This window comes from Glycine soja, chromosome 15 (assembly GCF_004193775.1).
Source record: "Glycine soja cultivar W05 chromosome 15, ASM419377v2, whole genome shotgun sequence".
Lineage (NCBI taxonomy): Eukaryota > Viridiplantae > Streptophyta > Magnoliopsida > Fabales > Fabaceae > Glycine > Glycine soja.
This window is the reverse complement of record NC_041016.1, coordinates 48670889-48684615: the sequence shown is the minus strand read 5'-3', so window position 1 is coordinate 48684615 and position 13727 is coordinate 48670889. Positions and strand designations below refer to the sequence as shown.

The window sequence follows — 13727 nt, the reverse complement described above, 5'->3', positions numbered from 1 at the left end:
TAGAAGGTAGAAGATGGATGACAACATGGGATACTTGAAAAGAAGGTTATCATTTACAGGCTTTCCCACCATATTAGATAGTTCCATAGAAAACAAAAACAGTGAAGAGGAAGGATAACAAGAAAAGACAATCCCGAGAAAAAGAAAGTCTTTCAACATGGTGGAGCGTAATTCATGATTTCATGTATTGATACCTTCAACATCAGGAGCTAAAAAGTACATTATATTTATTTTGTGTTGGGTGAATCCATGATGCTTTTTTGATGTATTTATTAATTTGTAATATTTTTCTAGAAAATACTTAGGATGTGTTTGGATATGCGTTGAAATCATATTGAACAGAAAAATCACACTTTTCAAAGCAAAAATGTCAAAGCAACTATGTGGTTTCACCATAAGAACCTTTAGGACTTGCACTAAGAGGTGAGTGCAGCTCTTGTTTAATTTGGTGAAAATTGAAAAGTAAGAACTAACGAGACAAATTTTTCTGCTACCACTAAGTGTGCGTTTAAGTATGATAAACCATTGTTGGATACTTTGTGGCTAATAAAATTCAAATATATAACATAAAGTGAGATGAAATTATTTAAAGGTTTTCATGTTATATATATGAACTAATTTTATAGAACTACATTTTTAATAACTTTTTACAAATCTTTTATTAATTAAAAAACGTTTAATAAACTTTTTAATGAGATTTGAACACACAATAATTTTATATAAAAAAAATATTTTTTTTTAAAAAAATCAAATCAAGTTAAGTAAACTCCAATATAGGCCCATTTAACTGCCATCAATTCCTTTCTTCTCTTTAAGTCTCAACCCACCAAAGGAACGAACAGTTATATATATATCGCCTTATTTGTTTCCCGCCATCAAAGATCACACAAACTTCATTTCGCTGCGAGCAAGCTCTTTCGGTAAGGTGGTTTTCTCTCCTTTTCCCTTCCACGATTGATTTTCTTTATTCCTTTCGAATTGATTTTCCCACTGCAAAATGTAAGAAGAAAAATGCTTCTAACTCTAACACTGCGAGATTATCATTAACGCATTGCGTTTGAGTTTGAGAGAAGATTGCATCATGCCTAATCACCAAAATTCAACTTCTGAACAAGTGAATTTGTTAATGCGTTTTTAAATTTATTTCTGATTCGATCTGAAAATGCTATCTAGGAACTAGGAAGCTCGGAGATACCAATTCAAAAAATGGAGTGAATTTTAGATCGATATTATCAGGAAAACAATTTAGATCTATTTTTAAATATTCACCTAGCTTTGAAATCTTTCTCTGCTTTCTTATTTCATGTATAATATCTCTTTTCCATCGACAATTGCAGCGGATTACTGTCTGCGGTGAAATATCATGTCGAATATTACTGTGTGCGCGCGCTTTAGGCCTTCGAATTCGAAAGAGAAGCAAAATGGCAACGACTCTGGCTGCATTCGGAACATAGACTCCGAAACTTTCATTTTCAAGGTTTTCATATGTCAGATTAAGCGTCTATTAGTTGCTGGTTTTGTTCAGTATTTACTTTAGAGCTGTGAAATTCACCACTTAATTGAATCATAATTTTGGTCAGGACGAGAAGGATGAAGAATTTGTGTTTAGCTTTGATAGAGTGTTCTATGAAAAATCCGAGCAATCTGATGTCTATCAATTCCTAGCTCTTCCCATCGTTAGAGGTACAACTGCAGAATTCTCACTACAGATTTATATGTTAATTCAATGCAATTACTGAAATCTTCCTTAATTTGAATGACTTTTGCTTCCTTATGAAATAGTGCATCAACTTCGGTTATTTGAATTTTTTTTTCCTTATAGTTTGTTTAATGCTAATACATGTCTGTACGGTCCTACATTTTCCTTTTAAAACAATCTGGAAATGTTTCTTTTTTTGAGGAAAAAAATTGGAATGTTTCTTAACATTGAAAAATGGGGAAAATGATACTTGCCTTAACTATAGATTTATTTTTTATTGAGATCACGCTTTACATTTTATATGTATTCTCATGAATGAAACAGATGTTGTTGTTGATGCATTCAATGGGACAATTATCACTTATGGCCAAGTAAGATATCATAATGTGTCCCCGTTTGATATAAGCTTTTTGCTTCTTTTGGATAAATAAACCCACAGACACACACATGCATACCTTTTGAATTGTTATTTCACTCACGGTGCATCCGTTTTGACTTCAATGCTAGCTAATCTGGAAGTAATTAAGGAAAGAGCGCATGATGAAGAAACTAGACATTTCCCTTCTAAATATTTGGCTAAGAAAATTTGCAACATCTAGTTAAACTTACATTTCTTTGGACTCTAATTGATTACACGTTTCGTTTTTCTACAATCAATTGCAGACTGGAGCTGGGAAGACATATAGTATGGAGGTGGAAAATTATCATATTAAAAGTAATCAAAAATGATCTTGTAAAACTTAGAATACAGCAATATAAATAACTACTTCTCCGAAGCAGGGACCTGGAATACTTGAATGTGAAGAACAGAACAAGGGGCTTCTTCCAAGAGTTGTAGAAGGACTTTTTGATTCCATAAATTCTTTGGATGAAGAGAAGACATATTCAATTAAATTGTCAATGGTACACAGAAACTAATTAAAACTACACATGACTGGCAAAATCATCAGGTTATAGTAAATAATTTTTCTGATTTTGTTTATGATTTGTCCAGGTTGAAATCTACATGGAAAAAGTAAGGTATGCATAGAAAAAACAAGTAATTTTTCCCGATATATGTACTTGAGCATATTCTATCGGTTTCTGATTGATAAATTTCTTAACTTTGTTGGAAAAGCTAGTTTTGATGTGAATTTGGATTTTGAAGAGTCTTCAAAATAACTGTCTTCTTATATAGGGACTTATTTGATTTATCAAAAGATAATATACAAATTAAGGAGATTAAATCACGAGGAATAATTCTACCTGGGGTTACAGAGGTGAGCTGTATATTATCTCATTGCATTCCGATTATTCTTTTTCATTCAGAAGTCACTTTGTTGTTCACAATTAGGCATATGGTCTTATGTACAAGACTAAGACGTAAAATTTCAATTTTCAAACATGAATCCTACTTATGTCCTGACAATGGCTGACATTCAAAAACATAGGTGTTGGCTTTACCTGTTTAGTATTTTTCTTAGGATTCATAAACTTAATAGTCTGGCCTATGGTGCTTATGATGACAGTAATCCCATAAACTTAACGAGATAGAAATTTTGATGAAATAAAATTGAAGCTTTACTATTAATTATAACTTCGGAACTAATGATAAAAGTTTATTTAACAAGTGGTTGTATCCTTATCTCGTGTACTTGACATTCTGACTCATGATGCTTGTAAGTTGTGATTGGTATAGCCCTTTAAGCTTGATGTTATTCTCGAAAACATTAAGAAAATAAAGTTGTACTATTTCCTTTAACTTTTGGCCAATTCAACCGTAAGCTTATGTACATACATACACGTGTGCTTTAAGTCAAATTAACCAAGGCCTAACTTCTTTAGGTAACAACATATCAGCATTGGACGAGGCACTCCTTGAGCTGATTCAGCTAGTAGAGTAGAATGGAATCATTTTGAATTTTTATATGCAACTTTAAAAGTTTTCCTTCCCTTATATGCTACAAGATATTTGTTTTACCGAAAAAAAGAACACTAATTGGTGATTCTTATTCAATTAATGTCATATAGTACTAACAGGAGATTTTGTTTTTCCTTCAGATCACTGTACTGGACCCAGCTGAAGCATTGCAAAGTCTATCCGTAAGAAAGAAGCAAGTTGAATAGCATTTTTTGGTTTGATTTTACAATGCATTTTGGCTTCTAATTCTGATCTCAAATATGTAGAGGGGAATAGCTAATCGGGCAGTTGGTGAGACCCGTATCCTGCTTTGACTCTTTATTTTATAATGATATCAAATTCAGTGTTTTTATTTTATATTTTTATAGTTAAACTACATACTACATCCAGTCCAAAATTATTGATGTTTTATAAATTTAAAGTCTCATTAATTATTTTTTTAATTATACTCCTATTTAATAATTGCTATTTTCAAACAACCACTCTTATAATAGATATTAAATGAGAATATTGTAGACTAATGTAATAGTTTATGGATACTATTAAATAATTTCTTAATAGCGGTATATTAGCCTTAAACATCAATAACTTTGAACAGGATGTAGTAATAGATTAGGGTAAATCCCCTGTTTTCTTGAGGGAGGATAAGTAGTGGTAGGAAGGTCACTTGCCCTCTACAACCTTCCTAAACAACACATGTAGAAATGAACGTGGCCAGCAGCAGAAGTCACTGCATTTATATATTCACAATTCAGCAAGAATTTTTGTCCAGAGATAAAAGGTCTGCATCTTCCTGAATCTCTGTGGTACTTCTTATGAATCATTGTTAAACACTTGAGACTATGAACAGGACGAGGTTCGGGAAACTAATTCTAGTGGACTTGGCTGGGTCAGAGAAGGTGGAGAAAACAGGCGCTGAGGGAAGAGTTCTAGAAGAAGCTAAGACCATAAACAAATCCTTGTCTGCACTTGGGAATGTAATCAATTCTCTTACGTGTGGTTTGCCAGGAAAAGCAAGCCATATCCCTTATCGTGATTCCAAACTCACTCGAATTCTTCAGGATGCACTTGTCAGTCCCCCCTTTATAATCTTTCAAATCATGGCCATTGTTCATCAAATCAGAATCGCAAACGTGGTATTTCTTAATCGCAGGGAGGAAATGCTAGAACTGCACTACTCTGTTGTTGCTCCCCCAGCGCTTTTAATGCATCCGAGAGTCTGTCCACACTTCGTTTTGGTGCAAGGTATGTCATCCATAAAAAATTACCTCTGCCTTTTATTCTATCAAAATAGACCATGTGAGGTTCATTTGCAAATTGCAATTGGGATTTTACACTTCTACTGATGATCCTTGTTCCATTGTGGGATATTGCGTTGAATGTTGTTTGCAGGGCGAAACATATAAAGGAGTCGCCTCGTGTCAATTTCAGTGAAGAAAAATGTGACACAAGTTCCAGTGCTGCTTCTCCATCTAGAGATGAGTCAAGTGCTAGAATTTTGAACAAGGTGAGAATATTGTTATAGAATCCTTTTGTGAATTAGAATTCGTAGTAACTAATAAAACTTGTGTTAATACAGTTGAGGGGAAACTTGAAAGTTGAAGATGTGAAGTTACTAGAGGAATTGTTAATACAAGAGGGCATTCTCTTTGAACCTCCATCAGTAGAAGAGGAGTCAGACATAGAAGACCTTACCTTGCAGATAATATCCTCATTACAAGCAGCTATGGAGAAGCTCACAGCTGCTGTTGACGAGGTATGAACGACAAAAATGTGCTATAATCTTTCTCTCACTGTGTAGATAATACTGTCTCAGTCACTTTGAAACTTTCAGGCACTTATTGTTTGCAAGATTATCACCATGTTTGGTTAAAAGAATGAAATGACAAAAAAGAAAAAATAGAGAAATTATCAACTTAATTACTTAATCTTTTGTTTAATTTTATAAACATACAACTATTTACTAATAAAAAAAGAATGATCATTTTTTCCCTTTTGAAAATTTCACTACCAACCACCATACTTTAAAATTGTTATTTCTTACTATGCTAGCATAATTTATCCGACTATGATAGAAACATGATTAATGTGGTAAATACTAATAGAGATAGGAAAAAGGAATAATATTGTTAACAGTCTAAACAAATGTTATATGAATAAGAATAATATAAAATGTGTATAATCTATTGCTCATGTAATTTACAGCTGAAAAGGGAGAATAGAATTCTCAGGGCCAATGTTGATGCCTCCACGGAGTCTCTGTTCTACAAGGGAGCAAATAATGGTTCGATTTTTCAAAATATGATTTTGCGTATCCCTACTTTCTTCTTTCGCTGGTTGGGTTACACTTCTTCTCCAACAGGATGGCAGTAACTCTACTGATTCATATGCCATGCCTTGCCAGCCTTTAAATACTATCAAAATAGTAATGGTACATTCGTGGTAACAATGAATAGAAATACTAAATATGCCTCATGCTGATTGACTCATTGTTGGACATTTTGGGGTTAGGCTAATAGCATAGTATATGCTGACAAGATATATATTCCTGAACTTCAACCCACTGATCACAATCAAAAGAAAGCATAGTTTGTTAGCCTCTGTTCTATATGAATAGTAATAATAGGGTTTTTCTATGCAACTTTGCGCAGGTTAAGGCTTATTAAATACCCACCATCAACTAATTTTGACCAATATATTAGGCTTAAATATAATGTTAGTTCTTTTATTTTTTAAAATCCGTAATTTTTGTTCTCCTATTTTAAAATAAACATTTTATCTTCGTATCTTTTAACATCTGTAATTTTAATTCTCTTATTTTAAAATAAAGAGATATTTAGTCTTTTAGTTTTGTAAAATTCACAATTTTGGTCATTCCATCAAATTTGAAAAGTATTGATTATTAAAAAATTAATTTAATATGGTCTAAATTTAGTGACATGACACAAGATTATTTGTTTAATTTATGTTATAGTGAACATTAATCTCTTCAGTGTTAACGTTTTTAGTTTCATGGAAGGACCAAGAATCTAAGATTTTACAAAAGTGAAGAAGTAAATGTTTTTATTTTAAAATAAGCGGATTAAAATTACAAATTTTAAAAAATAGGAGGACTAAATGTATTTATTTAAAAATAGGAGAGCAAAATTAAAAATTTCAAAAAGTAGGGGTGACCAAAAGTAAGGCAACATATTAATTATGATTTCTTGAAAAAAAACACTAACCTCTCTTATTTATTTCAACAAATTTACTCTTTTTTATTTGCAAATTTACTCATTTATAATTTTACATTCATATATAAATAACATTTCTAAAATGGACCTTACAGTTATCATCAACTCAAATTTTTTTCTTACACATTCTTTAGAATGTTTTAAATTTGTGGTTTTTGTACATCATTGTTGATGGTGTAAGCCCTAGTCGAACAAGATAAAGTTCATATAATAGTAAGTTTAATATCATAGGACATCAAGTAAAATGGAATACTATTGGATAATGGAATACTATTCTTATACATTCTGAGTAAAATATTATTGTTAATAAGAACAACAATAATATAATGAGACATATATGTATAGACAAATTGCCACATCTCATGGGTCATGGATGAAATATCAAGTCTTCACATAAGTATAAGTACATATTAAGGTAATAATGTATTAGATTGACTCTGCATGAGAATGAGAATGTTACATAAAACATTGTCACAAAAGATTTTCAAAGTAAACATGGTATATGTAGTTTTTTTACTTGAAGTCACTACCATTTTTACATTAGAATTTGTGATGCTTTAATACCATTTAAACATCACCTGTAATAACGTGATAAAAAAAAGGTTGGTGATTTGGCATATAGAGTCATGGAAAGGGATGTGAGCAATCTAGATGTTCATCCCTTTTACATAACAAGAGTGATATTTTTGGATTATTTTAATTGAGGAAGACGGTGAAATGCATGATCAAGTTAAAATTAGTCAATAAAGGCCGGATATTAACCTCATTTGTTATTAATGTGTCTACTTAAATATCGAAAAACGAATAATTAGACTTTACAAGAATGACACATTTTACGCCATGTGTCCGATTATGATTCTTGAACAAAATGAAAAAAAAATGACATGATTCATGTCTTTCACTTATATCTTTATAAGAAAATTTCCACCACGACATGACTTTGGTTCAAAATTCCCAACAAGTACTACTTGCAAGATTTTTTATCATCTTCTATGCCAATTTGAACTTCACTTCATCACAATAATATAACGTGTGCATATAAATGTCAAACTATTTTTTCTTTATAAATCAGGCTTGAATATTTTAACTCTTTTGAAATAAAACCACTAAGTTATTTCTAAAAAGATTACTTAATATAAATTAATCTTTCACGAACTTAATTATTTGTTTTCTTAAGGTTAATTTACTCTTATAATCTCTCTCTCTCTTATTTATCACTAATTAAGTAATAAACAAGGGTTTATTATATTTTTAAAGTAACTTATAATAATATAGACTAATATAAATAAAACATCTATTAATAGTGTCATTAATTTAAAAGTAAAATATACATCGCATGCATGAATATCACATTTATTTAATTTTAAAACGATTAGTTTATGTAACTCAATCACGACATAAAAAAAAGAGACATAACTCAGTAATAGTATCTCTTTAGTGTTTTTCCCTCACTATTTTTTCTCCTGGGGTATTCGCAATGCCAGTTAAGATCAGATTTGATTAAATTTAAGACTCAATCTAATTAAATTTGATCATTTTGATTCGGTTTGATTTTCATAGTTAATTTTTAAAACTCAATTTAACCCAACTCATTCATGAACGATTTTATTTGATTCGAGTCAATCAATTATCCATCTAAATTTGATCTTTTTTTTAACTACTATTTTATACATGATTCATCCAAATATCAAATATAATTAACACATATTATCAAATGTTTGAAAGTAATAAAATTAATTCATTTAATATCATCAACATAATATTCTAAAATAGACTAATACAAATTAAAATAAAATATTTTTCAACAAGATTTATTATAATAGTCTGAATCACAACTATTTCTTACAAGCTAATTTCTTACAATAAATTTTGCTACAATCAGATTTGCTGAAACGAATGAATAAAATATGATTCATTAATATTATAAATATGGTAGAAAAAATAAATATAAAAAGGTAAAACAAATAACAATGTACCTAAAAGTAATACAATTTCAACACTAGTAGTCCTAACACTTATCGTACAATGCTTGGAGTCCCCGTATTAATACTATTTAAAGTCAAATTAAACAACTCTAAAAATCTTGATTAATTTTGATGTTCGGTTCGATTTTGATCAAATTTATAAATTTAAACTCGTGACTCAATCCGTATATGAACGATTTTGATCAGTTTGATTCAATTTTAACTTAAATACATAAATGACCAAATCCGTGATCCATACACTTCTAATTTTTTTGGTGGAAAATATGGGGGAAAACCCCAACTAGATTAAAACCGGTGTAGAAACGCAGTGGAAGAAACATGAGCCATCACGGCTGAGGAAATATAAGATGGAGTTACATTAAGAAAAACTCGCATGTCTCTCCCCTAAGGAGATTCCGTTACTTGGTTGGCTTCTCAGAAAACATAAGACGAGTGAAAGGTCCCCCTTTGAAAATAAAATGTTTAATATCTTGAACAATACTAAAGAAAGAATGAGAGTTTTGGCAGCCATGAAAAACTAGTTTCGAGTCTGACTCCACGCAAATCTGCTCAGTATGAAGGACTGAACAGAAGCCAATGTGATGGGAATTAATTATTTGACAATAAAACCAGCACCAAGCTCTACGTTTATGAAATTGAACAATATTTAATTCTTTTATCTAGATTACATTTTGCAATTATTTGACAGCATTGTTTAGATTCCTTTCGCAATTACTTTCACAACTTAAAAGAAATGCATTTTAAAATTATCTAAGCACCCATAATTTGACCCACTTTATAATAAAAAATGGTAAAGATTGGAATTTCCTGTATAGAACAAAAGGAACAAGTGAAATGGTTTGGTTTACGTTGGACCAAAAGCAAAAGAAAAAAGGGTTTGATTCAATTAATTTACAAAGTATAAATTAAATATTTTGATACGTAGCATGCAGAATAAGTGTAGCCTCCCCTAGTAATGGTGGATCTGGGCCACACCCACTAGGCTTATTATCAGCATGGCAACTTGATTTGTTAGCCATTGGTCTTTGAAATGTACGTAACATTACATTTGACCATTGATGATTTAATGGCGTCTTTGATTTTTAGTTAAAAGATCTCTAAGTTATAGTTTGGACAAAATTGTAAGAGACAAGTTTTTACCCAAGTATTTTTTTTTATAAATTTTCTTATGGTGCAAACACTCGTGTATGTATTTGAATAAACTGATAAACAAGTTATTTAAATTTGTTTTATGAAATAAGCATTATTTGTGTACATGTTTGAAGGTCTGTTAAAATTTTGAAAGAACTTATGATATATTGATAAACTGTTTTCAACTGATTTCAATAAACTCTTGAAGGATAACTTATGAAATCTGCCTAAAAAATAAAAAAACTTATGAAATCAGCTTATAACTCATATAAAAACAATTTAACTCCATTTTTTTACTATAAAAAAAATTATACGTAAAATACTTATATAATATGAATACTTTTTAATAAAGCCTTAATCAAACTGTTTATCCAAAGAGACCTAAATCTTATAGAAAAAAAATATTGTAGCAAGTTCCTATCTGCAAATCAAATTAAATTGTGAGTTTGTGTTTGTATATTTCAAATTATGAAAAATTCTTCTGCTCAGTCATATCACGTCACACACAAGTATGGGTGGATGCTTCTGTTTGAAATTGAAGGAAGAAATATCTTATCGGGAAAAGAAGGTTCTCTTTGAACTTATTATATTCAAACAAATTTAAAAATGGTGTGTGTCAACTACACACAAAAAAACAAAAAAAAAAGATTTTACGCATATTATGAAGTGTTATATTCCCACAGAAAGAAAAAAGAAAGTAAAAGGAAGGCATCTTCTTTTTATTATAATACTACCTCCGCCTCAAAATAATACCTATGTTCTTATATATATAAGACCTTTTTACTTGACTGTTTATCATTTTTTTATAAAATCCTCTTTTAAAAGTTTATTACATTAATTATTTTTATCGTATAAAACTCTTAATTAATTATATCATATTCTCTAGCTCTCAAAATATTAATTACTCTTTACTGAGAAACAATTAAATGGAAAGAAAAATAAGATAATTTTGGAAGAAGTGTATGAATAATTTACACACAAATATAATATAATTAACTAAGATAATTAGTTTTCTTAAAAAGTGTAAATTAATTAAAAAGAGTCTTATATATAAGAATGAAGGTAGTATCATTTTTACACATATTAAGAAAAAATAATAAATAAATAAAAATAGTAAATTTACAAAATTAATCTTATTATATTATCATCAATTTATTTATAAATTTTATTGTATACCATTAATATTATAAGAAATATAAGTAAAAGAGATAATTAATTAAAAAATTAAAATGATAATTATTTTGGGATAATATTTTTCTCTTATATAACAATTATAATGAGATATCAATAAGCTAGTTTTAGTTTTTGTTGATTAAAGAATCTTTTTATTTCAGTTTCATTCAGAAAAATGACATATTATTGGTTAAGCAAGTTTTAGTTTATGGCTCCCGTGAATTATTTCTACTGGAATGATTTAAGTTACTTATCACTAACCCAACGTTAATAACTTGTTTTTCAAATTTAAAACTTTTAGTGTACATATTAAGAAATAAAAAATATTACTACTAGTACTAAGAAATAATTATCAACACGTACGTGCACGGATTCCCATTAGCAATTATCCTAAAACACTAATTAACAAGGAAAAAGTTTTGGATAGACCTTATCCATATATAAGTCCCTTTCAAAAATATTTTACAACTAATATTAATAACTAAATATCGGAGTATAAGATATTTCTCGAAAGATGCATGTTTGCTACGTACAAGACTGGTTTTTTTAACAGAAGGATTTATTATATTTCATTAAATTAATTATCAATAACTAAAAATGAAAATATGAATGATTTGTTTAATTTTATTACGATATTAACTGTTCTTTTTTTTCATTTCACTTTATTTTTCTTTTGTGGGTGAATCATAGTCTTCATTTTAGTTATTTTTTCATACTGTAAGGTGTCAAAAAATTTCAAGACATAATTGCCCAATTGGCACTTTTATATGCGCAGACGGAACAGTTGTGGGTTGTTAAGCAAATACGGCGTCGTTAAAGGCTGCTGCGCATTTTAACTTTTTGGCCCCACCCAAGTTCACGTTTTTTTATTAGTATCTTTAATATTATATCGTTTATTAGTTTTTTTATATAAAAAAAATGCTTAGTGGTGGAGATTGGGTATAGATATGTAAGGGGCTAAGTTCAATCTTGGTTCTTTTCATTATATTATAATATAAGAAATAGTTTTTTCAATAATTTTTTTATGAGTTTAGTTTTTATAATGACTAGATTTAAGTATAAAATCTTTGATACGGTTAACTCATCACAAATCATATTAAAAATGATTTTTAACACTTCGTCTTATTCTTATTATAAGATACTATAGACATTATTTATACATATCAATCAAAATAATTATTTGATTTGATTTTATTGATTTTTTTTAAAATATGTAACTAAAATATCAATTATATCCTTATTAATAATCATTAACCTGATTTGAGCAATGTAAAAATATTGAAGTTCAAGAATATTATGCACTACTTTAAATTTAAAAAAACATAAATACTTAGAATATTTAATAACAACAAGTAATGAAAAAAAGATTAAATGTTTCAAAAGAATTCTAAAGTGTCTTATAAAAAATTATCATTTCCTTTTAAATTATGTATTATAATAAAGATAAGACTATAATTACTATAAAACTCAATACTTATTTGTATAAAATTATATTTAATTAAACGATGATAGTGTAATGTCAATATAAAAAATTTTACATTCTCAATCAATCAAAATGAATATTAATATAATTTTTAAAATAATTATTAATGTATATATTATTTGTGATTGAATAATATATATATATATATATATATATTATATGAACTATTTACTATTATTAAAATAACTATTTATTCTTAAAAATCATTTTAAAAGTAGGCATATATACCACTTAAATCAAATATTTTTCCTTGCACCTTCTTAAGTCATTGATCTGTCTCTTTCTTTATCTCTCACACCTAAAACGCGCTTTTCTTTATTCCACGTACAAGGCCATGGCAGCTGTCCCAAAAGTCTATTTATATACACGTTAACTTCTGATGCTTCCCACACTCTCTTTTCTCTCTCTACAAACAATATCAAGACAACTTCATCTAATTAACCATGAATCACCAACAACAATCTCCTGGTAAGTCTTTCATATATTTACTTTTTATACTGAATATAATTAATTACCAGCATTCCTTCATCAAAACTGATCTCCATCATTAAGAAAAATTCTTTCTCACTTTCTTACCAAATATGCATGGTTTTAACTTCCTATAATTTAATGAATGGCTTGATCATATTCATATTTAGGTGCTTAATTAAAAATCCTGGTTTTATATTCAAAACTAGAATTATTAATTTCTATAGACATATTGATATTTTAAAATATATATATCTAATTTGGATTGTATGATTTTCCACCAGTGACTGCATATCCAGCAGTGAGTCAGAGCAACCCAGCAGCTCCACCACCACCTGTGGGTTATCCCACAAAGGATGATGTTCCTTCCCAACAAAATGTTCCAATCAAAACCTCTACTAGGGGTGATGGCTTTTGGAAGGGATGGTGAGTTCATTTATAACCAAAATCTTACTTTGTCTAATTAATTAGGGTACTGATATTTATAGCAAGTACAATAATTAAGGACACAAGTTAAAGAATTTTAAAATAGAAAGTTTTGTATTGAAAATAACTATTGAATTAATTGTATAATTTGTATTAGAAATTACTGTGAAATATGCCATCAATACCTTTTTTTTTATATAAAAAAGTAATTTAATTTTAATTCATTAAT

General features: G+C 29.0%; 1 protein-coding gene across 3 annotated transcripts; it reads left to right on the top strand.

Moving 5' to 3' along the window:
* Positions 1 to 835: 835 nt before the first annotated feature.
* LOC114387071 (kinesin-like protein KIN-1) lies at positions 836 to 6195 on the top strand. Of its 3 annotated transcripts, none has more exons than XM_028347188.1 (16): positions 836 to 920; positions 1338 to 1477; positions 1581 to 1683; positions 2024 to 2070; positions 2363 to 2392; positions 2480 to 2602; positions 2694 to 2719; positions 2877 to 2958; positions 3740 to 3781; positions 3866 to 3899; positions 4302 to 4380; positions 4450 to 4669; positions 4753 to 4844; positions 4992 to 5106; positions 5179 to 5355; positions 5805 to 6195. In XM_028347188.1, the coding sequence occupies exons 2-16, from the start codon at positions 1364 to 1366 to the stop codon at positions 5970 to 5972; spliced, it is 1452 nt and encodes a 483-aa protein (XP_028202989.1). In that variant the 5' UTR covers positions 836 to 920; positions 1338 to 1363; the 3' UTR covers positions 5973 to 6195. The 3 variants fall into 3 exon arrangements, with proteins under 3 accessions (XP_028202989.1, XP_028202988.1, XP_028202990.1); XM_028347187.1 differs by having other exon boundaries at positions 836 to 925; XM_028347189.1 differs by lacking the exons at positions 836 to 920; positions 1338 to 1477; positions 2024 to 2070.
* Positions 6196 to 13727: the final 7532 nt, after the last annotated feature.